This window comes from Sinohyriopsis cumingii, chromosome 18 (assembly GCF_028554795.1).
Source record: "Sinohyriopsis cumingii isolate HCF-2022 chromosome 18, ASM2855479v2, whole genome shotgun sequence".
Lineage (NCBI taxonomy): Eukaryota > Metazoa > Mollusca > Bivalvia > Unionida > Unionidae > Sinohyriopsis > Sinohyriopsis cumingii.
Genome location: NC_142978.1, coordinates 15,978,575 through 15,999,251, shown reverse-complemented (window position 1 = coordinate 15,999,251; position 20,677 = coordinate 15,978,575). Strand labels below are relative to the sequence as shown.

The 20,677-nt window shown below is 35.6% G+C and overlaps 1 protein-coding gene across 4 annotated transcripts in view; it reads right to left on the bottom strand.

Moving 5' to 3' along the window:
* Positions 1-13,501: 13,501 nt before the first annotated feature.
* Positions 13,502-20,677, bottom strand: part of LOC149776141 (solute carrier family 23 member 1-like) — a 146,871-nt gene continuing 139,695 nt past the window's right edge. For all 4 annotated transcript variants that reach the window (XM_089942426.1, XM_089942425.1, XM_089942424.1 and 1 more), the window contains 3 exons: positions 18,130-18,270; positions 15,400-15,495; positions 13,502-14,685 (listed from right to left, as the gene is read on the bottom strand). In XM_089942426.1, coding sequence (XP_089798552.1) covers positions 14,078-14,685; positions 15,400-15,495; positions 18,130-18,270 — 845 coding nt within the window. In that variant the 3' untranslated portion in view covers positions 13,502-14,077. The remainder of the gene's footprint in view (positions 14,686-15,399; positions 15,496-18,129; positions 18,271-20,677) is intronic.

The window sequence follows — 20,677 nt, the reverse complement described above, 5'->3', positions numbered from 1 at the left end:
ATACATATGATGAAAGGATTCTATACAAACTCAATATAATAACAGTACACCATTACATACAATGAAAGCCTTCCATAACAAACTCAATAACATACCAGTACACCAATACATATGATGAAAGGCTCCTATACAAACTCAATAACATACCAGTACACCAATACATAAGATGAAAGGCTTCTATACAAATTCAATAATATAACAGTACACCATTACATACAATGAAAGCCTTCCATAACAAACTCAATAACATACCAGTACACCAATACATATGATGAAAGGATTCTATACAAACTCAATAACATACCAGTACACCAATACATAAGATGAAAGGCTTCTATACAAATTCAATAATATAACAGTACACCATTACATACAATGAAAGCCTTCCATAACAAACTCAATAACATACCAGTACACCAATACATATGATGAAAGGCTCCTATACAAACTCAGTAACATAACAGTACACCATTACATACAATGAAAGCCTTCCATAACAAATTCAATAACATACCAATACATTAATACATACAATAAAAGACTTCTATACAAACTCGATAATATTTCATTCATGCCAAAAGTACATGTAACCTATGTATTAAATGGATAACCAACCATGTACATGTGTTCTAATTAAGTACTGCAGTCCATTGTCTAGACTGCTGCTAGCACTAATTAATTTGATGATGTCTATCCATCTCCAACACCTTATTGTTTTATTAGTGTGTGTGTGTATGTGTGTGATTTGGATTTTAATGTAGCTTTAAAAAAAATTCAGTCTTATCGCTACAGTATCTATAGTTTGGCAGTTTATAGTGCTGTCTAGCACTGGGGCATCATGCCGCAGACATGTAGCATCATATCCCACTCTATCACATTATTCTGACACCAGGCTGACCAGTCCTAACACTTGCCTCTTAACACTGAGCACCAAGTGAGGCAGCTGCTAGCACCATTTTTATAAGCCTTTGATATGACTTGACCAGGGTTTGAACCCATGACCTCCCACATCCAAATGCTCTAACCACTTAGTCCACTGGAGCAGTCATTTTATTATTCCCTTTATACTCTGGAACTACTCCTATAGCATTTGATAGGTATAGTGTCTTAGTCAAAGATGCGGGCACATTGCCTGACCAGACAACACTGTAGGTAATCAGTTTCCAAGGGAGATTTGTTTTTGTTGGTTTTTAATGGCATTTTTATTATACAATTGGCTACATTATGATGAGAAATAGAGCCAAGAGTCTTTTCCAAAGAAACACTGGGGCAGCCAAGTTGGGCAAGTCTAGTCAGGTATCAAACCTGCTACCCTTGGGTTATGAGTCAAACACTCTACCAACTGAGCTACCATGGCTCCCTCCCATGGGAGAAGGCAATACAGGATTTTTATTTCACATGATATAATGTGACATCATATGACATTTGCAAGTATCAGTGCTGCTCACTCTAACAGATGTAATGGCTATAGCCAGGTATATTATCCTGAGATCATAAGGAAAGGAGTACAGCACTTAAATAAATCCCTGTAGTTCTGTAGATGTATCATAAGGAATATTACATTTTCAGACAAAACTGAGTCACTGTGACCCACATTTCATGCTTCATTTGTTTTAAGTTTTGCATTTAGTTTTCCTCTAAAAAACCAATACCAGTAGTCATTTGATCTATTTGACATTTATTTGATCTATTGACATTATCCAAGGCATAATATGCCATTTCTCAATGCGTAATATGCCATTTCCCAAGCATAATATGCCATTTTGGCAACACAACTTTGAAGTCGAGCCATATCACCTTTGGCAAGTTTCTTTTTATGACATATAAATAATGTAGCCTTACGTACCATTTCCAAAATGGCTAGGACCATTTGAACAAACTCCAAAAGCTGTCATGCAGGTGCTTTGTGATTTGGTTTAACTGAACTGTCATACCAAGTGTCTCTTTACAATGACCAAGTTTGTTGTAAGCAATTTTATATAAGAATGAATGTCATTGGAAAGATCACCTCTTTCCTTTACAGGAGTTATCCTTGGCTTATTATTATCAAACCAACGCATGCCATATATACTCACAAGCCAAGCCAAGCTGCAAACAACACAAACCCTGATCTTCCATATGATAACATGCTGGCAGAAAAGTGTCCATGTTGTTTGTTCTAATGTTCTACTGATTCTTATTTATTCTTAATTCTAATTAGTACATTTGAAACTGACAGAATAAACAATATGTTATGATACATAGACTCTAGAATAAGTAATCACAGTAATTGCAAACACCTCTGGCATTCCTGATAAAAGTAAAGTCCTAATGAATAAAAATGTCAGTTTTAAGCACAGTGTATAAGGGAAATAACCATGTTTGGTTTCATCAGGTAATTTTATGGGATTCTAAATACTATATTAGTATGAATGTCATTGTAATAGGATTTACTGTACTCTTTTTCTGTGTTTCTTTGTTATGAAAGTCATTCTAATATGAATTTATTGTACTCTTTCTGTGTTTCTTTGTTATGAAAGTCATTCTAATGTGAGTTTACTGTACCCTTTTTCTATGTTTCTTTGTTATGAAAGTCATTCTAATGTGAGTTTACTGTACTCTTTATCAGTGTTTCTTTGTTATGAAAGTCTTTCTAATGTGTGTTTACTGTACTCTTTTTCTGTGTTTCTTTATGAAAGTCATTCTAATGTGAGTTTACTGTACCTTTTTCTATGTTTCTTTGTTATGAAAGTCATTCTAATGTGAGTTTACTGTACTCTTTATCAGTGTTTCTTTGTTATGAAAGTCATTGTAATGGGAGTTTATTATGATTTTATTCTGTTTTTCTGTTGTTGTGAATGTCATTGTAATGGGAGTTTACTGTGCTTTTATTCTGTGTTTCTGTTGTTACAACCTGGAAAACACTGTGGCTCAGGGTTAGCATGTCAGACTTGTGACCAGAAGGATGCAGATTGAAATTTTTCATCAGATCAACCCAGACTGTTGTGACCAGAAGGATGCAGATTGAAATCTTTCATCAGATCAACCCAGACTGGCTTCCTTGAGAAGGCATTTTGCTTTGATTGAGTTGTCACTAAATAACTTACTTGTGTTGCTGTACTGCAAAATAAAATACCAATCTAAATCACAGACTATGTCTACAGTTGTAATATTACTGTGTCATGTGCTACAGAGAAGACATATATAGGCCTAGCCTGTCCCATAATTCCAACTGTGTCATGTGCTACAGAGAAGACATATATAGGCCTAGCCTGTCCCATAATTCCAACTGTGTCATGTGCTACAGAGAAGACATATATAGGTCTAGCCTGTCCCATAATTCCAACTGTGTCATGTGCTACAGAGAGAACATATATAGGCCTAGCCTGTCCCATAGTCCCACCTGTGTCTTGAGCTACAGAGAGGACATATATAGGTCTAGCCTGTCCCATAATTCCAACTGTGTCATGTGCTACAGAGAGAACATATGTAGACCTAGCCTGTCCCATAGTCCCACCTGTGTCTTGTGCTACAGAGAGGACATATATAGGCCTAGCCTGTCCCATGATCCCAACTGTGTCATGTGCTACAGAGAAGACATATAAAGACCTAGCCTGTCCCATAATCCCAACTGTGTCATGTGCTACAGAGAGGACATATAAAGACCTAGCCTGTCCCATAATCCAATCTGTGTCATGTGCTACAGAGAGGACATATATAGGCCTAGCCTGTCCCATAGTCCCAACCGTGTCATGTGCTACAGAGATGACATATACAGGCCTAGCCTGTCCCATAATCCCAACTCTGTCATGTGCTACAGAGAGGACATATATATGCCTAGCCTGTCCTATAATCCCAACTGTGTCTAAATATTCAAATAAAAAGAAATACTCATATATCTTGACAAAGGTCTATCAACACCATTTTTGCATCACATTACTCATATTTCACACAACAAAGAAAATGGTGTGGCTTTGTATTCCTCTTTTGCCGAGGAGGCTATCCTTCAGGAGATTTAAATGGGTCAGGTAGATACGTCCTATATGTTAGCAGTAGTACACAAAACTGCATACATGTTTTGTTGAGTTGACAGAAAGAACAAGTTTGAGAAGGTGTAAGGATAAATCGAGGCTGTCAGGCCGAGATGTATTCATATGCATATCAAAAGTGTTCTTTCCCCCAACTCAGTGTAAAACACAAATGGGGTTTTGTATTTATTATATACACCCTTTTTATTCTTTGTAAATATTTGTATCTTTACTGTATGCATTTATAAAGGTTTGATTCACTGCATCTAAAAATAACTATGCATATGCATAAAAAAAGCCAACTAAGTAGTTCAAGTCTGGGTGTATGATATAGAAATACAGATTAAACAGCTGTATCGTAAGCCAGATCTCACATGTACGATTAAATGGGTATGTAATAAAATACCATATCATTTTCTCTGTGTGAAGAATACGATGCTTTTTGATGTTCCAAAGGTTGTTTGGGGATTTTTCTTTCCATATATTTGTTGTGTATATAACATTGTAAGTGAGGCTACCTGATAAGGAGGTATCAGTACATTCCAACATATCTGTGTTCTTATAGTGCAGTGAAAACCCAAAAATAGAATAATTAAAAATGTGAAGTCACAATATAATTGGTTCTCATGAACCAAGAATTTAAATTTGTTGTTGTTGTTATTGTGGGGTTTAGCGCCATTTTTCAGCACACGATAGGCTATACATGGCGGCCAGTATTAATGGTGGAGGAAGAACCCGGGAAAATCCCGGAAAAAACACTGACCCACAAGAAGCTACTGGCAAGCTTTCTCACATACCAACACTGGCTGAATCCAAGACTCGAAATCATGCAGACAGAGGTGAGATAGAAGTGATCCGTAATGGAGAGCGGTTTAGACCACTCAGCCACTCGGGGCCCCAAGAATTTAAATAAAGTGTAATAAGTTAAATAGTTATGATGAGACAAAATATTACCAAGTGAATGGGATCCATGATCTGCATTGTAAAAGGGACAGTGGTATATTGTGCTTGATTGAGTGGGACCACCGTGTATTGAAAGGGAATGTGGTATATTGTGCTTGATTGAGTGGGTACCAATGTGTATTAAAAGGGGCAGTTGTATATTGTCCTTGATTGAGTGGATACCAATGTGTATTAAAAGGGGCAGTGTTATAATGTGCTTGATTGAGTGGGTACCAATGTGTATTAAAAGGGGCTGTGGTATATTGTGCTTGATAGATTGGGTACCAATGTGTATTAAAAGGGGCAGTTGTATATTGTGCTTGATTGAGTGGGTACCAATGTGTATTAAAAGGGGCAGTGCTATAATATGCTTGACTGAGTGAGTACCAATGTGTTTTAAAAGGGGCAGAGGTACAATGTGCTTTATTGAGTGGGTACCACTGTGTATTAAAAGGGTTTTGGTTTAATGTACTTGATTGAGTGGGTACCAATGGGTATTAAAAGGGGCAGTGGTATATTTTGCTTGATTGAGTCGGTACCAATGGGTATTAAAAGGACAGTGGTATAATGTGCTTGATTGGGTGGGTACCACTGTGTATTAAAAGGGAATGTGGTATATTGTGCTTGATAGATTGGGTACCAATGTGTATTAAAAGGGGCAGTGTTATAATGTGCTTGATTGAGTGGGTACCAATGTGTATTAAAAGGGGCAGTGGTATATTGTGCTTGATTAAGTGGGTACCACTGTGTATTAAAAGGGGATGTGGTATATTGTGCTTCATTGAGTGCGACCACTGTGTATTAAGAGGGGCAGTGGTATATTGTGCTTGATTTTGTGGGACCACTGTGTATTAAGAGGGCAGTGGTATAATGTGCTTGATTGTGTGGGACCACTGTGTATTAAAAGGGGATGTGGTATATTGTGCTTGATTTTGTGGGACCACTGTGTATTAAGAGGGCAGTGGTATAATGTGCTTGATTGTGTGGGACCACTGTGTATTAAAAGGGTATGTGGTATATTGTGCTCGATTAAGTGGGTACCACTGTGTATTAAAAGGGGCAGTGGTATATTGTACTTGATTGTGTGGGACCACTGTGTATTAAAAGGGGATGTGGTATATTGTGCTTGATTTTGTGGGACTACTGTGTATTAAGAGGGCAGTGGTATAATGTGCTGGATTGTGGGGGACCATTGTGTATTAAGAGGGGCAGTGGTACAATGTGCTTGATTGAATGGTTACCACTGTGCATTAAAAGGACATGTGGTATAATGTGTTGGATTGTGGGGGACCACTGTGTATTAAGAGGGGCAGTGGTATAATGTGCTTGATTGTGTGGGTATCAATGTGTATTAAAAGGGCATATGGTTTAATGTACTTGATTGTGTGGGTACCAATGTGTATTAAAAGGGTATGTGGTATATTGTGCTTGATTGAGTGGGTACCACTGTGTATTAAAAGGGGCAGTGGTATATTGTGCTTCGTTGAGTGTGACCACTGTGTATTAAAAGGGGATGTGGTATATGGTGCTTGACTGAGTGGGTACCACTGTTTATTAAGAGGGGCATACGTATAATGTGCTTGATTTTGTGGGACCACTGTGTATTCAAAGGGGCAGTGGTACAATGTGCTTGCAATGTGCTTGATTGTTTGGGACCACTGTGTATTAAGAGGGGCAGTGGTACAATGTGCTTGATTGTGTGGGACTACTGTGTTATAATAGGGATAGTGATATAATGTACGTGACAGTGTGGGGTCACTATGTTATAAGAGGGGCAGTGGTATAATTTACTTGACAGTGTGGAATATTAAGAGGGGCAGTGGTATACTGTGCTTGGCTGCATTGGATATTAAGAGGGGCTGTTGTATAATGTGCTTGATTGTGTGGGGTCACTATGTTATAAGAGGGGCAGTGATATAATGTGCTTGACTGTGGGGGATATTAAAAGGAGCAATGGCTTATTGTGCTTGAGTGTGTTGGATATTAATTGGGGCAGTGGTATATTGTGCTTGACTGTGGGGGACCACTGTGTTATAATGGGAGCAATGCTATAATGTGCTTAAATTCTTTTGTTGTGTACCACTGAGTTATAAAAGGGGCAGTGGTACTATGTGTTTGATTGTGTGCTTCTTTATCTGACTTTCCACATAAGTATAGAATTATTTCCATTAATTTTTGTGAAATCTGAACTAATATATGTTCCATAATCCTCAGCTGATGTACACAAGAATGAGCATTAGTCTAGTTGGGATAAGATCTAAATATGTTGTAGTGGTCCCTCTTTTCCCTAATGTTATAGTGGTCCCCCTTTTCCATAATGTTCTAGTGGTCCCCTTTTCCATAATGTTCTAGTGGTCCCCCTTTTCCATAATGTTCTAGTGGTCCAGCTTTTCCATAATGTTCTAGTAGTCCACCTTTTCCATAATGTTCTAGTGGTCCCCTTTTCCATAATGGTCTAGTGGTCCCCTTTTCCATAATGTTCTAGTGGTCCCCCTTTTCCATAATGTTCTAGTGGTCCCCTTTTCCATAATGTTCTAGTGGTCCACCTTTTCCATAATGTTCTAGTGGTCACCCTTTTCCATAATGGTCTAGTGGTCCCCTTTTCCATAACGTTTTAGTGGTCCCCCTTTTCCATAATGTTCTAGTGGTCCCCTTTTCCATAATGTTCTAGTGGTCCAGCTTTTCCATAATGTTCTAGTGGTCCACCTTTTCCATAATATTCTAGTGGTCCTCCTTTTCCATAATGTTCTAGTGGTCCCCCTTTTTCCCCTTACTTCTGTGCTAAAAATTTGGACTCATGAAAATGGCGACCTCTCATGAGGTGAAAAAATGGCATAAATGTACTAATATTTGGGATTGTGCAAGGTGACCTGTGATCAGAGACTGACTTCTTTAGGGGGACATCATAGTAAAACAAATATATCCAGAGGTATTGGTAACTAGCAATTAAATTTATTACTGAAATATACCTAGAGGTATTGGTAACTAGGAATTAATTTTATTACAAAAATACACCCAGAGGTATTGGTAACTAGCAACTAACTTTATTACTAAAATATACCCAGAGGAATTGGTAACTTGCAATTATCTTTATTACTAAAATATACCCAGAGGTATTGGTAACTTGCAATTACCTTTATTACTAAAATATATCCAGAGATGTTGGTAACTTGCAATTAACTTTATCACAAAAATATACCTGACTAGGCAGGCAAACTGATGACTCTACTTTAAGTAAAAACATATATTAAGATGTACCTTTTTATGTAATGTGATAAAATATGAAGAAAAAATACGTCTGAAGTATAGTGTAATTTTCTAAACAAAAGTCCGATACTGTATCTTCTACACACTGATGTGAATGTTAAGAAAAAGAAAACAAACACAAACACAATTTTTTAAAATAAATATAAAATGTTTCAAAATTTATAAAATTGTGATTCTGATAAAATATCGCATGAAACTAATTAGATAAAGAATGATATAATATTAGTAAAAATAAAAATAATGCAATGTTCTTGGAGATGCCCAACATTATTCATAGAGGTTTTTTCACTTGATCTTTATTGAAAATTTAAAGTTTCACATGCATTTTATGAATACCAGATAGGGATATAATGAATTTAATATTAAAAATTACAGCAATCTTATGCTTTTAACTGTTTCTTTTTGATCTTGTTATGTTATACAAAAACTATGTACACTGTATATCATTAGTTAACAACTTACCGTAAATTATAAACACAAATATATATGTGATCTTATGTTTTCACCATAACTACAAGAAATCATGTTCATGTTTCTTTATAATCTGAATTTTATTGACAAAGAAAAATGTTGCAGAAATATTTTGTTGATGAATTTGTATTGCCATCAAATGTGAGATCTGACATACATATATGTACACGTATATGCATTATTTAATAAGTTTGTATTTTTGTAACAAGTTGTGGCCTGAGTCTATGTATATCTGTAATGGTGTTTGTGTTATATGAAGATAATATTAATAATAACATTCATGAAATGAAAAAGTTGAAAATATAATATAATTTCACTGATACCAAGAGACTGCATAGAAAACATTTTTACCTAATTAATAATTATAACATAGACTAATTTGCAAATACACAGATCATAGCAAATTCAATCACTACCTATATTGTTCATTAATATTATACAACCTTGTCAACAGTCTTCAGGATTCAGCCATTTTAAGGGGGGGGGGCTGTAATATTTTTAATTTCTGACTCTGAAATAGCTTCCATAATATTCATTTTCCTCCAATGTATGTCAAAAATTTCAAACTCTTATATCCATTATTTTACTTTAAAATATAAATTATGTCGAGGTAAAAGAAAAAATTATATCTCAGCTTGAAAGAAATTTCCAATCCCAGCCCCCCCCAAATTTAAATGGTGAGTCCATAACAAGTGTGTTTGTGTGTGTGTTTTGGATTTTTAACGTAGCTTTAACCATTTTTCAGTCATATCGCTACGATGTCTGCAGTGTGGCAGATTATAGTGATGTCTAGCACTGAGGCATCATGTCACAGACATGTAGCATTATGTCCCACCCAGTCACATTATTCTGACACCAGGCCAACCAGTTCTAACACTAACCTCTTAATGCTGAGCACCTAGTGAGGCAGCTATTAGTACCATTTTTATAAGCCTTTCATATGACTTGGCCTGGGTTCAAACCCATGACCTACTACATCTGAGGTGGATGCTCTAACCTCTAGGCCACCAAAGTGGTCATCTTTAACAAATGTCATCAAAATATAGGATATTGAGAAATCAAAATTAGGACATGGTCATTATAACTCCATACGTAAACGTATAGAAATGGCCGTTTGTTTGCAATCCTTATGTAAATGTATAGAAATGGCCGCTTGTTTGCAATCCTTATGTAAATGTATAGAAATGGCCGCTTGTTTGCAATCCTTATGTAAATGTATAGAAATGGCTGCTTGTTTGCAATCCTTATGTAAATGTATAGAAATGGCTGCTTGTTTGCAATCCTTATGTAAATGTATAGAAATGGCTGCTTGTTTGCAATCCTTATGTAATTGTATAGAAATGGCCGCTTGTTTGCAATCCTTATGTAAATGTATAGAAATGGCTGCTTGTTTGCAATCCTTATGTAAATGTATAGAAATGGCTGCTTGTTTGCAATCCTTATGTAAATGTATAGAAATGGCCGCTTGTTTGCAATCCTTATGTAAATGTATAGAAATGGCTGCTTGTTTGCAATCCTTATGTAAATGTATAGAAATGGCTGCTTGTTTGCAATCCTTATGTAAATGTATAGAAATGGCCGCTTGTTTGCAATCCTTATGTAAATGTATAGAAATGGCTGCTTGTTTGCAATCCTTAATAATTTTACAGAATATTGAAAAGTAGATTGCATAAAAGTTATGTTTAATAGACTTATTACAGATATTGTGTGATTCATGTAAAGTTATGTTTAAATGACTTATTACAGATATTGTGTGATTCATGTAAAGTTATGTTTAATTGACTTATTACAGATGATGTTTGATTCACGTAAAGTTTCATCAGCTGAAAACAACAGCCATAACAATGTCTGGTTTGTTTTAATGGCCTCAACTCGAGACAAAATATTGATATGTTATAATCATACCTGACAGAACATTATGTGTCATGGAAACATACACCATGTTTGACTCTCAAGCCTCCCAAAAGGATTGTGTTTGGAAAAACACAATTTTCAGTAATATTAGTGTAATAAAGGTACCTTTCTTGATGACACAATATATGCTTGTAACTGTATAATAAGTGGACTGAAATAAATACTAAATTTTCTTTAGTGAATGTTCACTGAATGTATTCAAAAAGGATCCAATGGTGAGCCTGGGATTTTCTTTCCAGCTAAGATAGGTTTTGTCTTTTACCTCAAGATATTTTTTCTTCAACTAATAAAATGGATATGGGAAGTTCTTTTCTTCCATAAATCAAAGCAAGAATATCTGTATATAGCTCTTTGATGGCAGGAATAAAACAAAAACAAAAATCATACACCCCTCCAATGAAAATGAACTCAATTGTTGTTAAGAGTTTTCAGTATACATTTTTCAGAATTAAATGAAGCTTTAGTCTACAAAGCCCAGTTAGCAGATTGGTTGAAAATACAGGCTAAACTATTATGTTTGTTTGATAGTTGAGCATGTCACTTGACAATAAGATAAAAGGTCACATGAAGAAGGCAAAACTTAAGCTGTGTAGTAATTGCTTTGTTCTGTTAGTTTCAGTATGGCCAGACTCCACCTTCTAGCTATTGGTCTCCAACAGGAGAGTTTGCATATGGTCAAACTCCACCTCCTAGCTATTGATCTGTTACAGGAGAGTTTGCATTTGGTCAAACTCCACCTCCTAGCTATTGGTCTCCAACAGGAGAGTTTGCATATGGACAGACTCCACCTCCTAGCTATTGGTCTCCAACAGGAGAGTTTGCATATGGTCAAACTCCACCTCGTAGCTATTGGTCTGTTACAGGAGAGTTTGCATTTGGTCAAACTCCACCTCCTAGCTATTGGTCTCCAACAGGAGAGTTTGCCTATGGTCAAACTCCACCTCCTAGCTATTGGTCTGTTACAGGAGAGTTTGCATATGGTCAAACTCCACCTCCTAGCTATTGGTCTCCAACAGGAGAGTTTGCATATGACCAGACTCCACCTCCTAGATATTGGTCTCCAACAGGAGAGTTTGCATATGGTCAAACTCCACCTCCTAGCTATTGGTCTGTTACAGGAGAGTTTGCATATGGTCAGACTCCACCTCCTAGCCATTGGTCTGTTACAGGAGAGTTTGCATATGGTCAAACTCCACCTCCTAGCTATTGGTCTCCAACAGCAGAGTTTGCATATGGCCAGACTCCACCTCCTAGCTATTTGTCTCCAACAGGAAAATTTGCATATGGTCAAACTCCACCTCCTAGCTATTGGTCTCCAACAGGAGAGTTTGCATTTGGTCAAACTCCACCTCCTAGCCATTGGTCTCCAACAGGAGAGTTTGCATATGGCCAGACTCCACCTCCTAGCTATTGGTCTCCAACAGGAGAGTTTGCATATGGTCAAACTCCACCTCCTAGCTATTGGTCCGTTACAGGAGAGTTTGCATTTGGTCAAACTCCACTTCCTAGCTATTGGTCTCCAACAGGAGAGTTCGCATATAGTCAAGCTCCACCTCCTAGTTATAGGTCTCCAACAGTAGAGTTTGCATTTGGTCAAACTCCACCTACTAGCTATTGGTCTCCAACAGGAGAGTTCGCATTTGGTCAAACTCCACCTCCTAGCTATTGGTCTCCAACAGTAGAGTTTGCATATGGTCAAACTCAAACTCCACCTCCTAGTTATTGGTCTCCAACAGTAGAGTTTGAAAACTACACAGTATCATTAAAATCTAAGAGTTATATCACAGCTAGGCAATTAATGCATGAACACATCAACAAAATATTATGCCATTCATGTTGCAATCTCCTTTATTATAAATGTAGACATCTTTCACGTGCTCTGAGAACAACACAGCATGCTAAATGCTACTTAATTTCATAGTTTTTATGATCTGTACTTATGATGATTATATCTGTGTGTGTGTGTGTGTGTGTGTGTGTGTGTGTGTTAAATCACTCTGACTCAATTTGTCCATTTATCTGCTAACCTCACTGTATGGACATAGGTCAATAGATACAAATTACTAAATGTTCATTTGCTGCATTAATCCAGAAATCCATGTTCCAGATCCAGAAATCAAAATCAAGACCAGATTGTAAAATTAGTTGAAAACTTGCCTCAACAATCCAGAAATAATTTGTTCAAATATAAGAAAATTTAAAGAATCGTATATGAAAATACAGTCAATCAGGTAATACAGATCACCTATATAAATTTGGAGGTGTGTCATTTATCAGACTGATCGGTCCAAAATTCTAGTGATACATTCAAGTTATAAATTGATCATATGAACATGTGTGTGGAAAAACTTAAAGTATCATGACAGTATTACAACCATTGTATAAACAATGTCTGGTTTTGCTACTCTCTGATGATGCATTAATAATTAAAGAAACACACTGAGATCAAATAATCCCCACTGAGATCAAATCATCCCCATTTTTGACAGCATATTGTTAATAAATCAGATCTCTTTGTTGTTTACCAATTGTAGATAACAATCACAGTTTGCTGACAGTTGCACAAATAAAGTTGATTGATTTAAGCTTTGGGCAGTATAAGGCTTCATTTCAGAATAAAAGGCAGTGACAATAATTGGCCCATTCGCAGCTACAACAGTTGTGAAATACGACTTATAAAAATGACTGCAATTTATTAGTTTACCAGCATGCATTGAAGTCCTTGAGAATCTTTGGATACTATCAGGAATCAATGCAGATTGATTCACCAAACAATCCAGGCAAATAAAGTTCGTCAGGAAATTAATGTAATATGTACATGCATAGTGTGATTTGTTCCATGTGTTAATTGTTTAAGCATATATTTATGTAATGTTATAATAAAGTGGAATAAACACAAATGAATAGATGTATTCATTATTTCAAACATTATTGAATATACAGTAAATGTACAGCTAGAAAATATATATACAGTACATGTACAGCTAGCAAATATATATACAGTACATGTATACAGTATGATGACATCGTAAAATAAAAATGTGCATTATTCAATTATTTGGAAAACTCATTAATCCACAAAAGTTATGGTTTTGAAACTGAATGAGCATGGTTTATTTTTATAATTTCTATTTACTATTTTATTACTGTTTTCTTTTGACAAATAAATGTAAGGCACTTGACAATGATTTCATAGTGTAATTGCCAATCTCAGCATAGATTATGTTATCACTATCAAGAGACTCAGTGATCATAAACTCCAACTTGTAAAGTTTCTACACGGCTCAATATTTGCAAAACTGGATTTAATTCTTATAAAGTAAAAAATTGAATATTATAATATATAAATTACAATTGATCTTGCAATTGCAGGTCACAATAAACATTTTAAGTTTCTCCAATTGTATAACTGGATAAATTTGCACAATATTCATTATTTTAATAACTTATTGTATAGACATGAAAAAATATTCTCACTATAATTTTGTATCTGCAGTTTTTTCTGTAACTGTGTAGAGAGAGGTGTCAACTGTGCTATTAACTTCTTTATGTGGATTGTCAGTGATTTCAACTGTGCTATTAACTTCTTTATGTGGATTGTCAGTGATGTCAACTTTGCTATTAACTTCTTTATGTGGATTGTCATTGATTTCAACTGTGCTATTAACTTCTTTATGTGGATTGTCATTGATTTCAACTGTGCTATTAACTTCTTTATGTGGATTGTCATTGATTTCAACTGTGCTATTAACTTCTTTATGTGGATTGTCAGTGATGTCAACTGTGCTATTAACTTCTTTATGTGGATTGTCAGTGATGTCAACTTTGCTATTAATTCTATGGTGATTGTCAATAACATGGCCTGAGACATTATCTTCATTATCATATGAAGTATTTTCTATTGCTGGTTTTCTCTTCCGCCATGAAAATCCTGGACAGAATGGAAGGTAACGAGTGATTTTCCAGCTATCCAAGTACTTTTGGATCAATGGTAAGTCATAAACTTGCATGTCTGCTTTTGTGTCACTGCCGTCAGATTCTCCTAATTTCCTCCAAATGTGAATTCCTCTTTCTTTATCTGTTCCTATTTAATAATAATAATAATAATAATAATAATAATAATAATAATAATAATAATAATAAAAATAATAATAATAATGATAATAAAGATGATGATAACTGATAAAAAAAACTACTGCAGAAAGTGGCATTTCTCTGACAGTGCAATGGGTCCTTCAGATCTATAAACAATAGAAAGTGGTCAAAGTGTGTGTGTGTGTATGTGTATGTGTTCTCAAAAAAGCCTAATTTGTGCAACAATGATACAAGGCAGCAACTGGATAACATATGAATTTGTTATTGTTTAAAGCATTCTATGAACTGACAAATGATGTATACACAAGTGGCCTTTATTGAGAAAAAAGATAGATCTAATCAAATTATAAAAAGGAGCAATTATGTTTGTACTAGTAATGCAAAATTCCATTTGGAATAGTGCAGATGAAGAAAAGCCTACCAGCCAAGAGAAATTGAGACAATCAGCAAACTTAGTCTCCTAATATTATATTTTACAATGTATACCTGAATTTGGGTAAGTTTGATTCCCATGTGTGCCCCCTAATTACATGCCCATACTTTGCATAATCCATCTTAGTCACTATCTCTCTTCATTTGTTTCACTTTATTTTCTTTGCAGTCAGGTCTCTCTCTAACTCTTTCTCTCTCTCTCATACGAACACAATGCACCTTATCAACTGACAGGTGAGGATGAAGACTGTCATGGGTGTCTTGTTATTACCTGGTATGGTGTTGTCCAATACAAATCCAATCATTCCACCAACAAACATATTGGTACTGAGTAACACTGTGATAATCTGATCAGCAATGCTGCTTCCTGAAAATCAAGCAACTATTATTAGTTGTGTTCCATTATTCATAAGGAAAAATATGTATTTGGATCTTTGGGAAATGCTCTTTAAGTCTTATAAACTGATGAACTTTCAACCTCCAGCCCAACCAAACATCAGCAGTAAACTGAACATTGTTAATTCAACATTTAAAACAACCACTGTCAAAACTCAAGCTGGACTCTGCTCTATTTGATTTATTAAATAACGATATCCAAAACAACCACTGACCAATCTCAAGTCAAGCTGGACATGATTTATAACATAACACTGCAAACAACCACTGTCCAGCCTCAAGCTGGACATGAATTATTACTTAACATTGCAAACAACCACTGCCCAATCTCAAGCTGGACATGATTTATTACACAGCATTGCAAACAATCACTGTCCAATCTTAAGCTGGACATGATTTATTACATAACATTGCAAATGACCACTGTCCAATCTCAAGCTGGACATGATTTATTACATAACATTGCAAACAACCACTGTCCAATCTCAAGCTGGACATGATTACTGTCCAATCTCAAGCTGGACATGATTTATTACACAACATTTCAAATGACCACTGTCCAATCTCAAGCTGGACATGATTGCATAACATTGCAAATGACCAATGTCCAATCTCAAGCTGGACATGATTTATTACATAACATTACAAATGACCACTGTCCAATCTCAAGCTGGACATGATTTATTACACAACATTTCAAACAACCACTGTCCAATCTCAAGCTGGACATGATTTATTACACAACATTGCAAATGACCACTGTCCAATCTCAAGCTGGACATGATTTATTACACAACATTGCAAACAACCACTGTCCAATCTCAAGCTGGACATGATTTATTACACAGCATTGCAAAAAACCACTGTCCAATGTCAAGCTGGACATGATTTATTACACAACATTGCAAACAAACACTGTCCAGTCTCATGCTGGACATGATTTATTACACAACATTGCAAACAAGCTGGACATGATTTATTACATAATATATCAAACAACCACTGTCCAATGTCAAGCTGGACATGATTTATTACATAACATTGCAAACGACCACTGTCCAATGTCAAGCTGGACATGATTTATTACATAACATTGCAAATGACCACTGTCCAATCTCAAGCTGGACATGATTTATTGCACAACATTTCAAACAACCACCGTCCAATCTCAAGCTGGACATGATTTATTGCACAACATTGCAAACAACCACTGTCCAATCTCAAGCTGGACATGATTTATTACACAACATTGCAAACAACCACTGTCCAATCTCAAGCTGGACATGATTTATTACACAACATTGCAAACAACCACTGTCCAATCTCAAGCTGGACATGATTTATTACACAACACTGCAAACAACCACTGTCCAATCTCAAGCTGGACATGATTTATTACACAACATTGCAAATGACTACTGTCCAATCTCAAGCTGGACATGATTTATTACACAACATTGCAAACAACCACTGTCCAGTCTCAAGCTGTACTTGCATGACACCTGAGCACTATGCTTGTCCAACTCCAATCCACAATAGTTTAGTTAACTGATGCTCCATCATATTGCTATACATTAAGAGGTTAGTGTTAGGACTGGTCTGCCTGGTGTCAGGATAATGTGACTGGGTGGGACATCATGCTACATGTCTGTGGCATGATGCCCCAGTGCTAGACATCACTATAAACTGACACATTGCAGACATCATAGTGATATGACTGAAAAATTGTTAAAGCTACGTTAAAAATCAAAATCACATCACATCACATCATATTGCTATATAACATGTACAAATTTAAATTGTAATAAGTTCTCTATCTTTCTCTAAATAGTTGTTAAATTGTTACAAGGAATTAAATGTACTCTATCACAAAATGGTAAAATTTTCAAGTGAAAATCATAGATGTGTATTTTCTAAAGCACACGTTCCCAACCTGTGGGTTGCAAACCCCGGGAAGGCCTCAAGGAGGTTTACAACTGACTGACTAAATAATGTCTCACCCAAATACTACTATTGTTTAAATGTTTAGATGAATAAAATGTGAATTCATTTACAGTGGTTAACGTGTTCATAATAGTCTTTTGTCATTTTCTCAATTAACAAATTGGCGATTGACAGGTGAGTCTGAAAACCTAATTGGCCATCTGTTAATATTAATTTCAATACTCTGCTTATTATGCATTTACATCACAAGATTGACCAATATATAGTGTGGCTGAGTGGTATAAAGTGCTCTCCATTACGGATCACTGCCATCTCATCTCTGTCTGTGTGGGGTCGAGTCTAGGATTCGGCCAATGTGGGTATGTAAGAAAGCTTACCAGTAACTTCTCGTGGGTCGGTGGTTCTTCCTGGGGTTTCCCCAGGTTTTTCCTCCATCATTAATACTGGTCGCCATGCATAGCCTATCATGTGCTGAAAAATGGCATTAAACCCCACAAAAACAACAACAACAACCAATGTATGGTTTTTATCATACCTTATTTGATATGGTTGAGTGACTCCCAGCTATTTCACCAATTATAATTCATACATAGCATTTGGTACCTAACCCTATTAATGACTGACCAGATGTGAACATAGGCCTTTAAGAAAACTAGTTTACCTGTGTTAACAACATCATGAGTCTCCATCCATTGTGGAAAACTGAGACCGAAAAATAAGGATGTACCAAGAATGAAAATATTCCTTGAAGAGTTGAGATCAACGTACTGTAAGTTGGACAAACCAATAGCTGTTATCATTCCTGAAAGTGATAATAAAAAAGTCAATAAACATTTTTTGCTGTGTGTAACAGCACATACATAAAATATTTAATAATATGAAATTCCAGTATAATTGTTTGTATTAGCCATGAATGGAATTAATATCATTTTTTTGTAACAACCATAAAAACTAATTCAGAAAATTTTACTGGGATCAATGGCCATACCTAGATTCTAAAGAAGCAATGATACTCTTGTGTCTTTATAACAAGGGACCATACGAATGTTATAAAGAGGCAGTGGTATAATAGGAATCTTTATATTGAGGGAATATATATATATATATATATATATATATATATATATATATATATATATATATATATATATATATATATATATATATATATATATATATATATATATATATATATATATATATATATAAAGACTTAGTGGCCACAATATTCATCTGACTGTCAGTCTGATTGGTATCAAATTTGGTTAAAGTGTTCAAAAGGCAAAATCTCCTCTTTTCATTAGAAGATAATTATTTAAATTTGTCCCCAAATAGTGAAGGAAGGCCAAAGAATCTGAAGTTCAAGGTCACAGGGAGCAGTTGTTGAAATTGTAGGTGGTGCTAAATGGTTCAAGTCTTTTGCTGTGGCACTACTTAATGCATACACTATTTCTTTAGATGAACTCACTGATGTGGCAGTCAAACCTCAAGGTCACAGTGGTCAGTTTCTTATATTTGGTGGAAGGGGTAAATAAAAAACTTTATTATCATGTATCAATGGATGGGCATTAGACTTTAAATAGATTCACCAGTATTCATGCTGTATCTTTGGGGATGATGGATTTAGACATCAAAGGTCAAGGTCACAATGAGTTGCTGTTTAGATTTTCAGATTTTCTATTATGAGCTGTATTTAACTTTCTGTTTCCATACATGTATCAAAGTGTCACATTTTTGAAGAAGAATTGGATTGGCTTAACGTTCCCTTAAAGGTCATAAGGGTAAAAATCTTTCATATCATGTTTTTATGCATGGGCATTCAAATTTGAACAGATTCATGAGCATACATACTGTATCATCTAAGGTCAGGGTCACCTCACTTTTAACACAACACTTTTTGTGTCTCATGCCTTGCCTATCACACAGATCACTTTTGTGGCTCATGCCTCACTTATGAGATCACTTTTGTGGCTTCATGCCTCACTTATTAAACATAATTTTTGTGGCTCATGCCTCACTTATCACACAAATCACTGTTGTGGCTCATGCCTCACTTATGACAGATCACACTTGTGGCAAGGGGCCCAGAGTGGCTGTGTTGTCTAAAGCACTCATTGTTATGGATCACTGCCATCCTACCTCTGTCTGCATGGTTACAAGTCTTGGGTTTGGCCAATGTGGGTATGTGAGAAAGCTTGCCAGTAGCTTCTTATGGGTCAGTGGTTCTTTCTGGGATTTTCCCAGGTTCTTCCTCCACCATTTATACTGGCCACCATGTATAGTCTCTATTGTGCTGAAAAATGGTGTTCAACCCATCAAAAACAACAACAACAACAACAACACACTTGTGGCTTATGCCTTAGTTATGACACAGATTGATTGTGTGGATCCCACATTACCGAGAGGCAGCTCAATGCTCTTCAACTACAACAGGTGGCTGGCAATAATGCATTTATCTGGCATTATTTTAATGGGATATAAAACTTATAAGCCAGTTTTAAAATGGTAACCATCATTTATCATGTATTTTAATAAATGAAAACAGTCCAATTTTTATCAACATGTCACAGTATAATATTTAATTTATCTCTGCTTTTATACTGTAGAGTACTCTCTCAATTTATAACACTGTTCCTGGGATCCATCCAATGTTATAATTGTAGACTTACACTGAGGGATGTTCTAACTAGGCTATGTGTGTATAACAGCACATACATAAAATATTTAATAATATAAAATTCCAGTATAATTGTTTGTATTAACCATGAATGGAATTAATATAATTTTTTTTGTGACAGCCATAAAAACTAATTCAGACAATTTTAATGGGATCCATGGCTATACCTAGATCCTAAAGATGCAATGGTACTCTTGTGTCTTTATAATGAGGGACTATACAAATGTTATAATGGGGAAGTGGTATAATTGGAATCTTTATATTGAGAGAATGTATATAGACATTATAAAAGGACAGTGGATACTGACAGTCTTCTAATGATGGACTATTCCTGTATTATTTAGGGACAGTGGTATACCAAGGATTGTATAATGAGGAACGATACTTACATTCAGTGGATACTGAGTCTTTATAATTATGGACCATACCCACATTATAAAGGGGCAATGGTATACTGTGGTTTGTATAATAATGGATCATACCCACATTATAAAGGGGCAATGGTATACTGTGGTTTGTATAATAATGGACC